The sequence below is a fragment of the Opisthorchis viverrini genome (assembly GCF_000715545.1).
Source record: "Opisthorchis viverrini unplaced genomic scaffold opera_v5_807, whole genome shotgun sequence".
Lineage (NCBI taxonomy): Eukaryota > Metazoa > Platyhelminthes > Trematoda > Opisthorchiida > Opisthorchiidae > Opisthorchis > Opisthorchis viverrini.
Window position 1 is genome coordinate 1 of NW_008752493.1, and position 16,638 is coordinate 16,638.

A 16,638-nucleotide genomic window follows, 5' to 3' on the forward strand; every position below is an offset into this window, starting at 1 on the left:
AACGGCAAATATTACGACTTCCGTCCAATCGTAATATAGGGTTGCTCAACTGATAGGCTGAACTCGGGCTGCGAAGACTATGGTCATATTTTTCAGTGCTCGTTTTCGTTGGACAAATTATGCTTTACAGCGATGCATAATCTAGTACGTATTGCTGAAGACTTCAGAGACAGACTTAAGTTTCGAGATTATTTATTCTAGGTATGTAAAATCGGCCAACTGGTTTTCACTGGTGCTCAGTGCGTGCAATTGTGTGGCCGAAAACCCGTCACATCTACTATTAGAAGAAACAGTCTGCTATTTTCGTGGAGTAGTCAAAATAAAATCTTCTACGTCGAACGCAAACCGAAATCTTTTAGCGGCTTGACATTGCACACACTACAAACGAGGAAGAAACACGTGATATGTGAATTTGAGTTTCTTTAATTAATTCATTTTTGAAAACAGCTGTTTCTCCCATGTCTGAATACCACATCAGTGTGTCAATTATAAACTTGCATGCATGTTTGAGGTTTTTGAGCAAACGATACCAAAATTTATGGACAGCTCTTTGCAAGTGCATGCGTGGGTCATTTGATTTCCTTAGTCTAAACATCTACCTCTGCCATTCATCTTCTAGCTTTTGTACGCTTTTACCATGAAAATGAATAAACTAATAACGCGGTTTCGCAGTGACTTCCTGATAAATGCGGAATTGCCACGCTTCTCATTGAGAAGTTTACTTGAGTATCCTTACGTGGCTGAAGTAATTAATGTATTCAAAGCGGTTCCCGAAATCAACAAGCAAATGAGGAACAGCCTCTAATTTAAGGTTGTGTCAATTGCCGAATTGTTGATCCATATAATGAACCACCGCTAGGCCAGTTTCTCCCTGTAGTTTGTTTTTGTTGCCACGGACAAGTAGTTGCAGTGGCACAAACGTCTCCACAAGACGGTATCGCACATAACGGATAGCGTTTTAGTTCGCCTAAAAAGGATACCCAGTGAAATTTCCAGTGTCTTCCTGGAGGCGAGTAGTTATACGGGTTTGCCGTTGGTCAACTGTCATCTGAACTATCATAACAATATTGAAAGTGCTCGTAATACCTGACAAAGGAAATAAAATGCTAAATTTGTTAGTACTAAACTGACAAGAAGACATAAGTATTGTGCCATAAGTTCCAACAGTGATTGCAATTTATTATGGACCCTTTCATGATTTAAAGCTGTCGGATCACGTGAATTGCTTTTGACTGAACATCACCAATTGTTTTTCTAGTTTGGCCCGATCTTGTTCATGAACAGAACAAGCATATATTGAAATATTGCCCGTTTCACACAGAGAAAAAAAGAATGATTCCTTTAGTTAGAAATGTGGGATGAAGTATGTGGAATTTGCTTCTGCGTCGGTGAAACTGAAGACTTTAGCTGTCACTATCGAGCGCCGATGAACATCAAGAAGCGTTAATTTTCTGTAAAGAAGAATAAGAGCCGCTGAATGGGTCTTCTCTATTCGTTATATTTGCTACTCCAAGTTCAATATTTTTTCTTGCCTTTGCGTATGAAAGTTTGTCGATATTTCAGTACAAGTGCACTTTTGTTGATCATCTACTATACGCTAATCGAATTGTCTCGAAAATGAGGCAGGGAATTTTGTTCTTTTGAAATGTGGTTCAACCGTGTACCCTGGTCGCATGTCGTTTGCTCATAAACTTTATCGGTTTTTCCATCAGAAAACAATAAAAACAAATTCCGTTAAATCTGTAGGAGGTTCTCACTTATTTTTTTCTTTCAGCTAGCTGTATAGGCAGTCACAAGTCATTATTAAATCACTCAGCCTAAAGATTGAACAAGGCAGGCCGATATTTTCTTATTTGAGAACAATCCGAGCAAAGCTCCAGCGAGCCCTTGGTATTCCTGATGTGGACCTTCCTTAAGACTGCCTGTTTTATTCACCGGTTGTACGCTACAATGACCGATTCGAAGTTACCGGCTGGTTGCCTTAATTTTAGGTATCACGAATACTTTATTGTGCACAGTAAACCAATGCCATTATCGCTGACTGAAGGTTGGCTTTCCAAAATTATGTAGGAAGCAAGCGAAGTCAACGAAAATTCTAAATGAATAATTTTTCGCATATGACCGATATGGCAAACAGCAAACAGCATTACGAACTTAAAGCAGGTTGGGTGACACATTCATAGCGCCAAACCAAACCTTTAAATTTTGGAGGAGTTTCAAGAATTTCACGTTGATTAGGGGATCGTGTACGCATCTTCAGCGTCATTCACAGTGTTATGGTCAAAGAATACCCACCTCTTGCACACAGTCATTGGAGGTACGGTTGGCTAGTTCTGCCACCTTATAGAAAGCTTGATATTTATTGATTACCTATGAAGCTGATAGGTCTGCTCTGACAGAGTGTCGGAGGTAAATGTAGCAAAATGTTACTATACAGGTACACTTTCCGTCAGTAAGGATGACGTTGGTTTCATTACCATGTAGACACACTAAAAATAACTTTTAGTTTGCTTTTATCTTTATTGATTGATAAAGTTCAAAACGTTCCTTGGATACTGCCCCTCCAAGACTCTGGATAAGGTTTTCTCCTCCACAGGTCAGACTGGATTTTACCATATCATATTCTCACGTAAATGAAACGTGGCATCAAGTCTCCCCCGGCACTAGTTGTGGTCTCTTCCTTTATCCACAGAAATAAGACATCATTTTAATAACGTTTGAATATTTACCATATCTATATACTTGTGTCCTTGTCTGGAAACGGTTCATGATCGAGCCTCTACGTTAGTGTTTATTGTACAAATCTCTAAATTGTCACTGGAATTTTAGTCCTAAGCGCCGAAGTATCGCAGGAGATCCAGGTCAGTGAGGCTTACTTTAAAGTGTTCTGATACATTTTAGCGGTTTTTTTAAGCTGTGTAAGTCACTTTGAATAACGCAGAACTGCGCGGGTCTTTTTGCAGTTGGTGAGTAAACAAAAGCGCTTTTAATCTGTGTGGTTGCCTCAACGAGTACTGAAGATTATTTCCGCAGCGTTAAGTGTTCCACACATAGGCATCTACACGATAGGGTACTAAGTGAGTTATGAAACTATTGGGGAACCATGTAAGTGCACTTTGTCTAACATATAAATGTACCATGTAAACGTGAGTTGGCAACAGTTTTGGGTGAGAGTTTACCATTGGAAATCATTATATTTATACATGCAAATTTTACGTCGATGCATCGTGTCATTTTCTTTTATTGTACGAGCGTTGTTGGAATCCGTTGAGTTAGTTCAAATACTCTTTGATCTTAAACTTATCCAAAATGCAACCCAAGATTTGTTTTCAACTAGGCACGAATATGTTTGTATCTTCTCTTTTACCACTAACTTTCGACTTACGCCTGCTGGTTCTAGAGATTTGGCTAACTGATTCCAAATGGACGACAGGTTTGTCAAAGAATATAGCAACGCATGATATATGTGAATAAGATGCAATTTTACGACAGAAGTGGTTCATGTGAGAACGTTTTTATGACTGTCAACCTAAGGGTGATTAGTTTGTCACTCAAGGCACAAAACATGTCACTTAGGTGTTCGGGGTTCAGGCAACTGAGGCGGGTGGGCTGTTAACTAACATTGTTTTATCTTTTGGCGTCTCGTGTATCAAAAAGGTGGAGCAAGTTACCATTTGCGCACCGAAAACATTTCTGGTAATCAACTAACTGTCTCCTAGTTGTCCGTGAAATCTTGCTATGAATGATCATGCACTCCGAGATGCACACCACCAAATTTTAAATTCAAACAAATAAGCTGACTGGTAGATTTGTGACCTTATGAATCCCTCATTGCCAAAAAATATGATTGCCAACAGACCAATAGTGGACGTTAGCCCGTGTTGTGAAGGTAGACTAGACGAACAGGTTAAGCGTCAGCAGAAGATCGGCTCAAACAACGTGAATCAGTGAGGTATTGGGAAATCAAAGCCTCGTCCCAGAACGTGCGGAAATTGTTTCTGGCAGCACGGACGCCAAACTCTGAACAATGACTAAGAAACTCCCGAGTTGTGTAGTTCCGTGAGGTATTTATATTTATATCTGTAATGGTTGATGCTTATGAATTTGAAAACTCGATACTCAACCATCGAATACCGGCCATAAACAACCATGCCTCATCAGGGGGAAATAATGGACTCGGTGATTTTTATTTATAGTGACCACCTCTGTTATGCTTGTAACTGTGTGCACAAAACACCATATTCAGAAACCAGAATGAACGCATGGTATGTATTAAATTATGTGAACCATTCTAATTTGATTAGGCGCTTACTTCAGCAAGCGGAATTAGCACGCTTTGGTGCAGTCTCTATGGCCGAAATCCCGTGTTATCACGTTTCCCCTACAATAAGTTGAACAGTAAATGTGTGTGCGAACAATAGCAATTTACTGGATAAATTCAAACTATCAGCATTGATGCTAGTGTCACCACACTGTATCCTGTAGAAGAACATCAACCGCTGAAATCAATTGATGTTGACATCCCCAGTACTCAAGGCTCAGTGAAATCTGGTTTGAAAAGCTCGTAAATTCTGAGGATATGAATGCCTTGGTCAGTTGTCAGCTTTCCAAGAATAAAAGTTGAGCGATTTTTCACATTTCGAATTTTCAGCCCTCTAAATATATCAACGGTATCCAGCTTGCTTCTGCAAGCTTGCGAGTAATAGAACGCTAGAATTACCATTTAGCTTTATTTTTATCCAGTGCAAACAGTGGCAGTTTTTTGCAGATCTCACAAACCCGTCATACGATTTTTTCATTCCACGTGTCTATAATAAGGCGAACATTTGGCATGTTGCAAGAGGTCGGTAGCCGCGGGCAGTTTAAACACCACAGTCCCACAAACGAACATTTTGGTGGAAGGCTTATAAGATGCCAATATTCTACGGACCGACTATGTGTGATAAACCAGGTTTGTACCTTGGACGCAGCCGGAATATGGAGGCACCGCTGCAAGGTCTAATTATCTTATATCAGCGGCTTTCGATCTGGATTAATTCGTAATCTTTTCTAACAAGTGAGCTAACGAGAACTCCATCAGGTTTTGCTGCCTACTACGTATGGAGTATTCGTAGCTTGTGCCCAATCGTATAGAAATGTTTTTCGAAGATTCCTAAATCATCGAGGAGGTCACCAGTTGCCAAATTATGCCTAATTGTCTGTCTACTTTTGAGGTCAAAAGTAGTTCCAAGCGCTTTGAACATCTTTGCTTGTCTCTCTCATTTCAGGCAGCTGCTTAGCGTACACTAGCTGGCCTCACTCTGTTGACATCGCAACTGAAGCTCACCAGATACCAGTTGTTAAAAAATCCGCCATCACCGGTTCTGATGTTCCAACAGTTGGTAATTTGGTTGTTATTGTCCTTCACATAGAAGTGCAAATGAATTACCTCAGTTTTTAATTATTCTGAGTTAATGGTAGCATGTTAACATGTTCCATGTCGTTAAAGTTCCCATTTTAAACTCTACTGTGCATGCACATTGTATATTATCGCTTATTTCCGCCTAATTGTATTCAAGAGTTTGAAACTTTGCTGGACGATGTAGGTTGCCTTAATAAAAGCGCGCCTCTGTGGTACTAAGTAGTATAGACACGCAATAAAACCCCGTCTAATGTAAGTGCCCGCATACGGTTAAACTTTCAACCTTGATATTGCTAAAAGATTGCTTACACGAGACGGTCAGTTTTAATGGGTTCTACAGGTGTGCATTTACCCTCACCGTCAATGGACCAATCCAAATTGCGTGTGCACAATATAATGAGCAAATTTAATATTTTGGATGGTATAAATCATTCTTATCGCACAACGGAATTCACATAATTCGAAGTCTGTGCATTGGTTTTCCGCAAAGATAAGAATTAGTAAGCATTGTAATCAACAAACATCTAACGAGTATGGAACTTGTAGAGTGCTTCTCGGTCATTCACCTGGAGGTACTAGATTAATGAGTGACGGCGACTTACATCGAGTCAGGTTGTATAGCAATCAAGGAGTGAAATGGTTGACGATTTTCAACGCCTCACAACGTATTTACAGTGATTCAATTGAACGTTCTATGTGTTAAGTGATATCACCCCAATCTATTGCTCCTAGGTATTGCTTCTAGGTATTGCTTCTAGGAAACACAAATATCCAAATGTCTGCAATTACATCATAAACAAGTTTAATCTGTCGGTTATAAAATGAGCCAAAAAAAGATAATAATTCAAAGGCAATTCGGAAGTTGACGGATTAACGCATTTAACATCATAAGATGTATTGTCTGCATGTCCAAGCTAAGCATTCAGAAGACGCCGACGAACTAAGAATTTTGAAGCCAAATTAGTTTCACGGATCGAGCTAGAAACGGGGAAGTTATCCACGGGAATTAAATCTTTGTAATTAGAGTGATTACAAAACGTTCCCGAAATACAACAGTAAAAAGACACACAAGGGAAAAAATCTGATTGCTGGTTGATCTTGAACCAGTTTTAAATATGTATCACGCCCTTGCGTGAAATAATTAACTTGCATTTAGACAAAATACATAGTTTTCGAAATTTACAGACTTATTCGGAAGCAAGCAACTGTAAGACGTATAGAAGCTAGTTTACCTTTCGGGATTAATTTTTCATGCATAATATCTCAGCCATAAATAATAACCATCTAAGTGTAGCTTGAAGTAAGCATGCTCGTAAACATGTTCATCACCATGTGAACTGGTCGCCGAAAATGCTTCATCCTGGGATCAGGTGGTTATGGTTGAAACGTCCAGAAACTGAAAAGCTAGGCTAAAACTGGCTACCTACTTTCATTTTTTTCTATAAAACGAAAGCGCATGATTCACAATGGTAATGAAACTTGATTGAGAATTTTGCTAGTGAGTATGTCGCCAGGAACAGTTTGTTCCTTGTTAACATTGTCTAAATGAAAGACGATAGAGGGTGGTTCATTACCAACTAAAGTCGATAAACCGAGGCCTTTGACAAAACTATTCAATTCGAAGAAGCCCTTCATTTAAGAGTAGTTACATAATTCAAGTTTAGGTCAACGTGAAGAGTAAAACTGTGCGCACACCAGACAATTAAAAATACTTTAGTTTATTTGTTGGTTAGGTTTAATAAAAATACCAGCAGAAATACGTTTTCCCCGGGAATGTGCGTAGACATCAAATGGTGAATACACTTTATTATCAAGTCCCAGAAAACCATCACTTTACTAATGTCACGAGTAGATACATATTTTGCTTACCATGGGATCTTGCCTCTGCATGTTTAAAAATATTAGGAATGCTTCACGCAAACTATGACAGTTAAGATTCTCTCTGTGGTTTAGTTTGGTTGACGCGAACAAGTAGCACTAGGAGAAGAAAGTCTACGTAAGGCGGTTTGACTAAAAACGAGACCCAGATAAATCATCAGTGTCATCCTGGAGCCGTTTATCAACTGTCATCTGAATCATCCTAACAACACTGAAATCGCAATTATGCCACTGGTAGGTCCACTTCGGAGTATTTTTAAAAGTGATTCTGTTTTGTACAATAATATTTAAGCATTGATATTATACTTAGCTTTGAAAACTGCATAGAAGCAAATATAATGCTTTCCACTAAGGGATGAAACCAGCCGGTTCGTAACCATTCAATAGTCAACACCTAGTAGTGCTTTTTATCATTTAGTTTAGTTCATGTGCACAGTCCTGGTGAGGTAAAGTTATACTTTACTACTTAGCATCTCTGTAACCAGTTCTGTGATTATCGGCATCAGAAAAATAGTCTGTTACCGTAAATAGGCCTCAGTTTAGAGCGTCACTCGTAGAGCACAAAATATTTAGCTACCGGATCTTTTAAGACTAGTAGCTCTCCGGAGCTTATACCGGGGTATTCTAGGCGGCAATGTTCCCTTCAATATTCTGATCCGAAAAAACCAGGTATTTGTATGTCGAAGGTTTATTCGCACCGGTTCTCAGAGGAGGATGTTGAGTTTCGCTGTACTTGTTCAAATTCCTACTAAAATCAATAATACTAAAGAGAATGGGACTTGCTTTGATCTGACGGTTTGTGTAACATTGAGCTAAAAACGCTAACGTTAATTACATTCACTGATGCTACCTATCAAAGCGTGCATTGGATCCAAAATATTTAATGTTGTGTGCAGCAACCACTAGGTAATTTAAAATATGCTGTTTGAAAATTCAGAACGTTTCCCATCAACATTTTGTCCATGTCAGTTTCTCTCACGTATTCCTGGCTTCTAACATCAGATTTTATCCGTTTGTTCACTGGTATTTGCATCAAACAACATCAAACATTTAGGACTAGTGCGACCTGTCATGTGTTCCATCAGTCAATATAATTAAAGTGTGCTATGCAAGTGGGCTGACTTCCGCTCTCTGGATAAGTCTATTGGTTTCTACGACCAATCGCTGCGGTCTACGTTGGACAAAACTTTTCCATCTTTCATCGGCTCATCGTCGTATTTAAGCCTGATGGATGAAACCTGTTTTTGGAGTTTTCATAGGTATCTGGATATCAAAGTTGAAATTTTTTGGCTTTTGATGTGTAACAGCTCACCTAAGTTTTAGATTATTTAAGATTTCCTCTTTCTTGGTTTATTCAGAGTCCCCTTCGCTATCGTCATTTCGTTGTATTTTGTTCTAGCAGAATGGGTCTAAACACCATCTGCATGAATAATTAAAGGTTGTTGCGTAATGTTAAAATAAAGACACATAGTGAAAAAAGTCGAGAGCTGAAGTCCCAGACTATATAAAGTCTCTTGCCTCCTATCACAAATTTTGCTAAAAGGGGGGGGGGCGATCATGGAAAACTTGGACCCTTTGGGGGAGAACACTCGAAATCAAACAACAGAAACTTTTCGACTAATCTGTTTTTTGCCCAAGCCTCTAACATGGTGCTATGGGAATTGCAGACTTCAGTACCAGACTAGTCTGTGTGCATTACAGATGATTCCGGCGACTTTTCCCTCGTCCGTCGGGTGTTTTATTAAATCAAGGAAAGTGAAAACTACACTTCAACCTAATTCAACAGTATGGACTGTCTTTTAGGACACATAGTAAGGCTACAGTATATTCCCATTTAAATGTCTCTACCCTCTCTTATCCAGCGTTTAAGCACACCTAAACCACACCCCAAAATCTTTTGTAAGGAACTAAGAAATAGGGAGGTCAGGCATATAAAAGAAACAAGTTACCTTCACTTACTCAGCGCTGGTAAAATGCTCCGGATTTATACCCCTGAACGCAACGCCTGAATCATTTAATTAATTTGTTACTGAAAAATATGCTAAACTTCCATTCACCTACAGGCATTATTTGGGTGCTCAAATTGTTTCTACAATTGAATAAGAAAAGGCAAGTTGTACACATATGATATAGCATTATGGCAATTTCAGATTCCATCAACTATAGAGTCTGAAAGCCTGGACTCAGTTACGTTATTTGGACGACCTCTGATTGGATTTTTATCTCGCATGCAACATCGACACGCACCAATTTTTCTTATTTGCGGTGTTTTGTCGTAAAACTTCCCAGGCTAGTTGGTCAAAAATAGACAACAAAAAACATATTGACACAATCGTGCTTTACGGACATTTTGAGTGACTTCGGACTTACAGCAACATAAATTCAACAATTGTTAATCAGCCTCTTTGTTTCCGATAATGGGAAAGTATTTCGCTTTTTTTCGATTGACATCGAACATAGTCAAAAAGCCAAAGCCCCACTGGAGAACTTTGAGTGATTTAAATATTACTGGGATATTTGTAAGCACATTTGGGTTCCAACGTACGTCCACACAGCTTCTCAAGTCCATAGTGATTCAAGAGCTCTTGGTAATATTGTATCGAGACAACCTGCAGTTTCTCGGCACAGGTAGCAAAGAGCAAATTCACGCACAATAATCTTGCAAAATTTATGACTTCGATCTGAGTAACTCTCCTAAGATTATGTGCATGGCTCATCCATTATTTTTCCGTTTACAACAAAATTAAGAATCTCCGTGGAGCCGTACAATTTCTAAAGACATGATGCCATTAGTATTTATCTTTGGGTTTAAAATATTTTCCATTCGGTTTAGAAAACATTACGTTCATCTGTCGTCAGTCTCACAAGCGCCACTGCGTTTTCTCAACGTTTTCTACACGGTTCCCCTTCTAGCTAACGAACCACCTTCAAGACTTCAATATTCTGTGAATTCCACAGAAGGAATGAAATAAGTAAATACAGAAATAAATAATACGCATTGGAGCCAGTTTGCCAAACAGCTCCCCAGATGGCTAAATCTTCATACTTTCTGTAGTCTGCATGTTTCATATTTGTTTCTGTTATGTACGGCTATGCATTAACCATTAACTTTGATAACTTATACAAATGCCACAAAAGTGAAGACATTACCGGTTGAGGGGCTGTAAATACAGTTGATTTTATCATTTTTGGAATGATTCTATGAATTGCCGTCTTCGAAAAACAGTGGTCTACAAATTTTACTGACAACGCACTGTCGGAAATCCAAATAGTTCATGCAACGTTTACAGAAACTTACATATTAGCAGGCTTGCCTGACTACTGGCTTCGCCAGGGATGACAAAATAGCTAGATATAACTCGGGTGCACAGTTTAACGTTCAGATGCGCCTCTGGCGATTGTACATTCTAGACAAATCTTACTGCTCAGTAAGTGAAAACAATTTTGGTAATTATACTGCCAGAGATTTGTGGTTGCTTCGAGGCATTAATCGTCTCTGTACCGGGAGGGCGAAATGAACACTTAATCAATTGTAAGGATGTTTCTCATCCTGAAAACATTCGTCAGTTTGGTCTTCTCAGCTCGCGTGACTATTATTACTAAGGCATTTTGCCGTGTCATGTTTGTCGATTTTACCGAATTTTGATATACATTCATGAGTTACGTTCCAAGATTCCCTCGATTTTTTAAAAGTTTCATTTAGGATCTGCATGACTTTTTCGATGCAAGCATTCCCGTTCTTCAGTACTTTTATCTCTCCGTTTCGGATTTCCTTTACACTTATTATTCCTTGCTGGTGAAGTTCTCAGTGCGTTTCCAGGTTTCTTAGTGAGCCATCCGGTTCGGAACAACATTGTATGATTCTATCGTTAATTGTAATTGAGACAGATCTTGGTCAAACTCGGTTGGCTGGTGGAGGTCGAATGAAACCAACTGTCTGATCAAATATATACCCATTTTATTTCAATTCTAATTTTGTGTCTAATTTGTCATGGGCAGCAGAATAATGGCCCTAGCAATCACACTTTTATTAGCACTTCACCGAAAACAAGTAGAAACGGTTGTGCATTTACATTTCCCGGTTTCTAAGGTTTTCTGTCGTAGCTTTTTCTCATCCAGGTTTTCGACAACTTTTATGTTCCTGGCACACAAATGCCTTGTTTATTAATGACTCTCTAAATGGACATGTTCGATGACGAGCAGTCCGGCCATTTTAGGGAGAGTGTACAGGTTAGCACAGCCATTTAGCCATCAGTTCGAATATGAATCTTGAGGCCTGGGTGTGCTTCATGGGCTGAGGGGGCTTGGCAAGTGTAGGCATGTCGATGGGTATATAGACGAATGTGACTCTCTTTTGTATCAGTGCAACGCTAGCATACAAAATTGCGCAAATCACTGGGTTCAGTTAACCCATTTGTAGATTGGTTAAATATTATCAGTGGTTGAAATCTAGTGAACGAAATTTTAAAAAACAACGTTAGTGTCACTCTTCTGTGCGAGTGTGGAGTTCATATATAATAAAAAGCTAGGTGTCCTGTTGCAAATTTGGAGACGCAGTTTTTGGGTAGGAAGTCGCGTGGGATAGATTTTATTTGCAACTGAGAATGCGTAAATTAAAATGTATAAGAAAAATGTTACCGTCAAATATGCATTCCAAAATACAACGCCAATAATTTTTCTGCTGTGATGTGACTGGTACTTGCCAATTGTTGTCTGTGAGATGCATTTTTTTCAGTGGCAGTCCTTCTTTATCCAAAACAGGCTCCGAATAGAAAAACACGCAGGAAAACACCGGTGACAAGTGAAAAAAATATTTTTCCCATTTGTGTATCTCTTAGGAGCTTTAGTATCGCAAAACTGGCCCTAAAATTATAAGCGTTTGCTGCATCAGTGGGTAAAGTAATGTCTGTTGCGTTCTCCTCCACGTGTTACTGAGCGCTGGGTGGATGAACTTAGGCGGGAACTCAAGAAAGACCTGCTTCTTGATTACAGATGAAAGATTCCAGTGTTTTAGTGTACTGTGAAAGGTTTACGTCAAACTCACGAGGAAATAAGTGCACAGACCAAAGAAAATGGTGAAATTTGGGTTCGCAACTATTGACTGTGGCTTATCTTTGTAACAATCCAGTTACTTTCAATATGTAAACCAAAAAACGTTTTACAAGCAATTGAGTAAACTTGCAAACATTTTTACCATTTTCACACGGCCATGGGCCGTTTGCCCGAACAAACGCTTTGACCAATATCTATTTTTGTGAGTCTCGTGCTTTGGGCCAGCACAACTCAAGCATATTCTTTTATTTTTTTCATTACTAAAATGACGCCGTTGGAAAAGGAAGTTGTTCAGCAACATCACAATCAACAACACAATCAGCAAGGTTTAGCTGACATCCTTCTTCAAGCCCACTGCGTAAACGGAGTAAGCAGCAGCCGTTTCTGTGTTAAGATTTGGCAACGAAAACCCAGGACTTTGCTACTAAGATGTTAGAATTACCAAACGCTTTGTGATACGTAATGCAGTCGATAGCCATCCACACATTACCTGTTGGTTGAAAATCCTTTGGTAATAAGCGAGCAAGGAATCTTGAGGGTTGTTACCTATCAATAAGGGCTGGTTCGAAAGGAGACCAAAAGACCGATCTATGTTCGGTGTCCGCATTAATTTAAGTGTTCGTAAAAGTAACGTTTTGCTAATACCTTGATAACAGTCGTATTTTTTACAACTAAACCTTCACTTACATAAAATGTTTTCTGAGGAGTTATTAGTGAGCAACATCCAAAGTCGGCGAGGAAAATGCATCAGATGAAAAACATTACCACTAGTCTGGATATTTTTCTGTAGTTACAAAGCTATTTGTGCCATCGTTAACATAAAAACTATTCGAAAATGTGAAAAAAGCAATGACTTAGGATATGCCGAGGAAGTCATATTTCACGATCACGAGTTATATTCGGTTAGTTAAGTTATAAAAATAGCCAGATTTTTGTCATCTGTAGAAGGCGCAACTCCCGCCCTAGTTATGTAAGCTTCTGAATTGGTCACGACAAAACAAAATGACACACTTACATCATGTGCGTGGCCTTGAAAATTCCTGTGCAAAGTGCCTATTCAGCCGATTAAGTTTTTGTTTCAAATCAATGACATCATAAACGAATTTTCTGAACTTCGCAGGGTAATCTATAAATAGGGTCTGCAACATCACCAAAGAAAAATATCCCCCGAGATAGCCGGTGACGAAAACTGTTAAATTCTTGAGAGAAACGCAAATCTGAAAACACGCTATGCACAGATTCGAAGAGTGCATTTTGGGTAGGAGGCTTTAGTGCAATCCCCGAGAATATCGATCACATTCTTATATTATAAATCGGTTTTCATTGCGACCACAAGTAGTCGCGGCAGTCTCACTCTGAATTGCACATAAACTTAAAAGCAAAAAGTTCACGCAGGCAAAAAATAAGATGTTGTTCGTGCAATCCTAAAAACGTTGATGAGCGTTGCAATTTCTGCAGGATGTTTGGTTTCGCACTACACGATAATTGTCGTTCATATCAAGCGCTACACCACACTGAACCGGAGTGATACATTGCCTATAATTAAAGACTTTACGAACACCTATTTTCAACTGAAGCCGCTTTGAATAGCAGCTTTGACACGAAGGCTAGCTGGTAAATGTTTTTTAGGTATGCACGTATGCACTTAAATACAATCAGACTTAATCAGCTATTATGGGTTTTCTGTTGTTGAGTTTTTTCATTCAAGATAGAACAGCGCAAACATATTGCCTTGAATCATAGGGAAGCTCCTTAAATTGCAACCATTTTGTAGACCAAGCGGTCGGTTTTTCATTATTGATTTAGGAAGGGTCTACAGATAAATTTTGTTAACAGTCGTCATGGCGCCCGTGTTGTAATTGATAAAGGGGTTAACATACATGATTTGTTCAGATGAGTTCTGTATATAAAAGGTGTGACACTGACGGTTGGGCGTTATGTCATATATGGACGCGGCAAGAACATAAATATGCATCCAGCTATACCAACATCACTCACCCTTGTTTTTTCAAGCACTTCTGTAGTTCCCAATGCTTCCATTGTCCATTCATATTGATCATAATGGTTGTTTTTACGCCAATCACTGAACTCGGAACATCACTACTGAAAAAGGTCTATAATTTGTAGTAGCGGTAGAATGACTGTTGTTTAACACCTTTGACGAAGTTTTCGATTTAAGTGACCATTGTGATGAACAAATTTTGTCGGCGAAAAACGTAAAATACTGAGGAAGTTATCAGGTGTATTTTATAATGAAAATAATGGTCAAATTTCCCAACTGTAGAACAAATTCCGTGGTACTGTATTATTGGCTTTGAATGATCAATCTTGACAACGCACACCGGGGTTGTAGTTTTTTAGCATTCGCATGTCATTTAAATTGTTACATTAACTTGGGTCGTGCAGCTCTGAGGTCTGATGTTGGCATGGCATAGAACAATCTCTTGATGCACCTTGTCACATCTTTCGTTTTGGATTCACTGTGATTGTCATTGATAGAATCGTATATAAATCACCAGAATCGGCCCACCCGTTTTTTACAAGGTCTGACCACACGCGCAGAAAACCCCACGTTTAATACTAAACCTTGCATAACACACTGTCATGCATGATAACAGGTAAGCTTACTTACCAAAATGACTGGAAAATCATTTTAATCGTTTTTTGATAAAATGTAATCATATAATCAGGCCTACGTGAATATTCCGTAATCCTAGGTACTAACTGATACGTATATTTAGCCTGATAATTTTGTCCTTGGGGTTGGTGTCCTTCTTCCAATTCAAATACAGCAAACAATTGAAATATCCACTTATGCAATTGGCCGTTGAACACAATTTTGCAGTGTGCAGTTGTTTGTGAATAAGTTAAATAAAACCTCTTCCAGAAAGTTTCATTTTCAGCCTAACCTGACTAGGCATGAAGTGATTTATCTATGCATGGTCGCACTTGAATAATGAACGCCAGCATCATTAAAATCACTGATATTGGAATCAAAACAGAACTTCCAGCATAGCACTCACAAGGTGTATTTCCTTATAGGAAATATCACTTTTAACATAAATCTCCAAAATTTCAACGGTACCGCATAGAAACGATGTTGTGTCCGTGATGTTGTCAACTTCATCTAACTTTGCAGAGCACGCAAAAAACTACTAAAATTAAGCAAGTAAGGGATGCTAATTGCCAGCTGCAAGCAATGAAGAAGTTAAACATAAGATATGCAAATACTTGAACTTTTTTGTAAAGCGGGATGGTCGCGAGCCGAACTACCGTGAAGCTCAGGTTCTGCTTCACTTTTAAAGCTCTATTTCCAGTTATGTTAAAATATACCACATTTTGACATGCGCCACATCAGCAGTTTTTCCGATACATGAGGCTTGAGACGCCTCACTCCCGAAGGGGCCCTTGTGCATCATCCTAAAAATTGGTATCATAGATATCACACAAAACATTCGACACGGAAAACGTTTTTTGCGTTTATAACAGACGTGGTCATGCATGGCAACTTACAACAGGTTGCGAACGTTTTTCTCAGAGCAATTAGTACTCATGGTCACTGGCGAAATTCAAGCGCCTCCACAACCAACGAAAAACGCATTCTTTTGTATAGGATTAACAAGCTCACTCGGGTATGCATGACTCTCTGTAAACGTAAAAATTGCTAAGCACCCCGCACTTTGACGCGCCCAAAGCACAGACTTTTCTTCCAATAATTAGAGGAAGATTTTTGTCTGACGCTTTCCATGATCAAATGTTTAACTTCACATCAAAGAAAACTAATCAATCTGAAACAGATATAGTTTAAGAAACGTTGTACATTTAACTGGTAATTTGACCAGTCGGTTCATTTTATCAACCGAATCGGATTGTGTTGCTCTCATATTAGTTGTGGTTGAGTCCTGTTCTGTGAAGAGTCTTAGGTAGAATGCATAAGAAAATTATCTCATACCAGATTAGCAGAATGAACAAGCTAACTGATAATTTTCGGGACAATGAGTGAGAAGGGCAGCTTGCTTTAAGCATTCTTGTGAGCCAAAGGTGCTACAGGTTTAGAAGGTTTAAACTGACACATCAAAGTGACGAATTATACTAGCGGTTATTTCCAAAATCGGTCTTGTCAAAAGCAGAAAGTAATTTGATATCATTGTTTCTAAAATAAGCCACATTTTATTGTAATCTTCGGGTACTATGGGGAACGACAGCATGAGTGATTCATCGTGCTTAGATAGCATTGATTTTTTTTATAGGATCTAGAGATTCCTCTGCGCTACTCTACCTGCTAATTTAAGTGGCACAATGATGTG

At 38.9% G+C, this 16,638-nt stretch overlaps 1 protein-coding gene across 1 annotated transcript in view; it reads left to right on the forward strand.

The window, feature by feature from the left end:
- Positions 1-5,267: 5,267 nt before the first annotated feature.
- T265_15740 (hypothetical protein) overlaps positions 5,268-16,638 on the forward strand; it is a gene marked incomplete at both ends in the record, with an annotated part of 22,854 nt that continues 11,483 nt past the window's right edge. The window contains one exon of the mRNA XM_009179053.1: positions 5,268-5,381. Within this exon, the coding sequence (XP_009177317.1) occupies positions 5,270-5,381 (112 nt within the window). The remainder of the gene's footprint in view (positions 5,382-16,638) is intronic.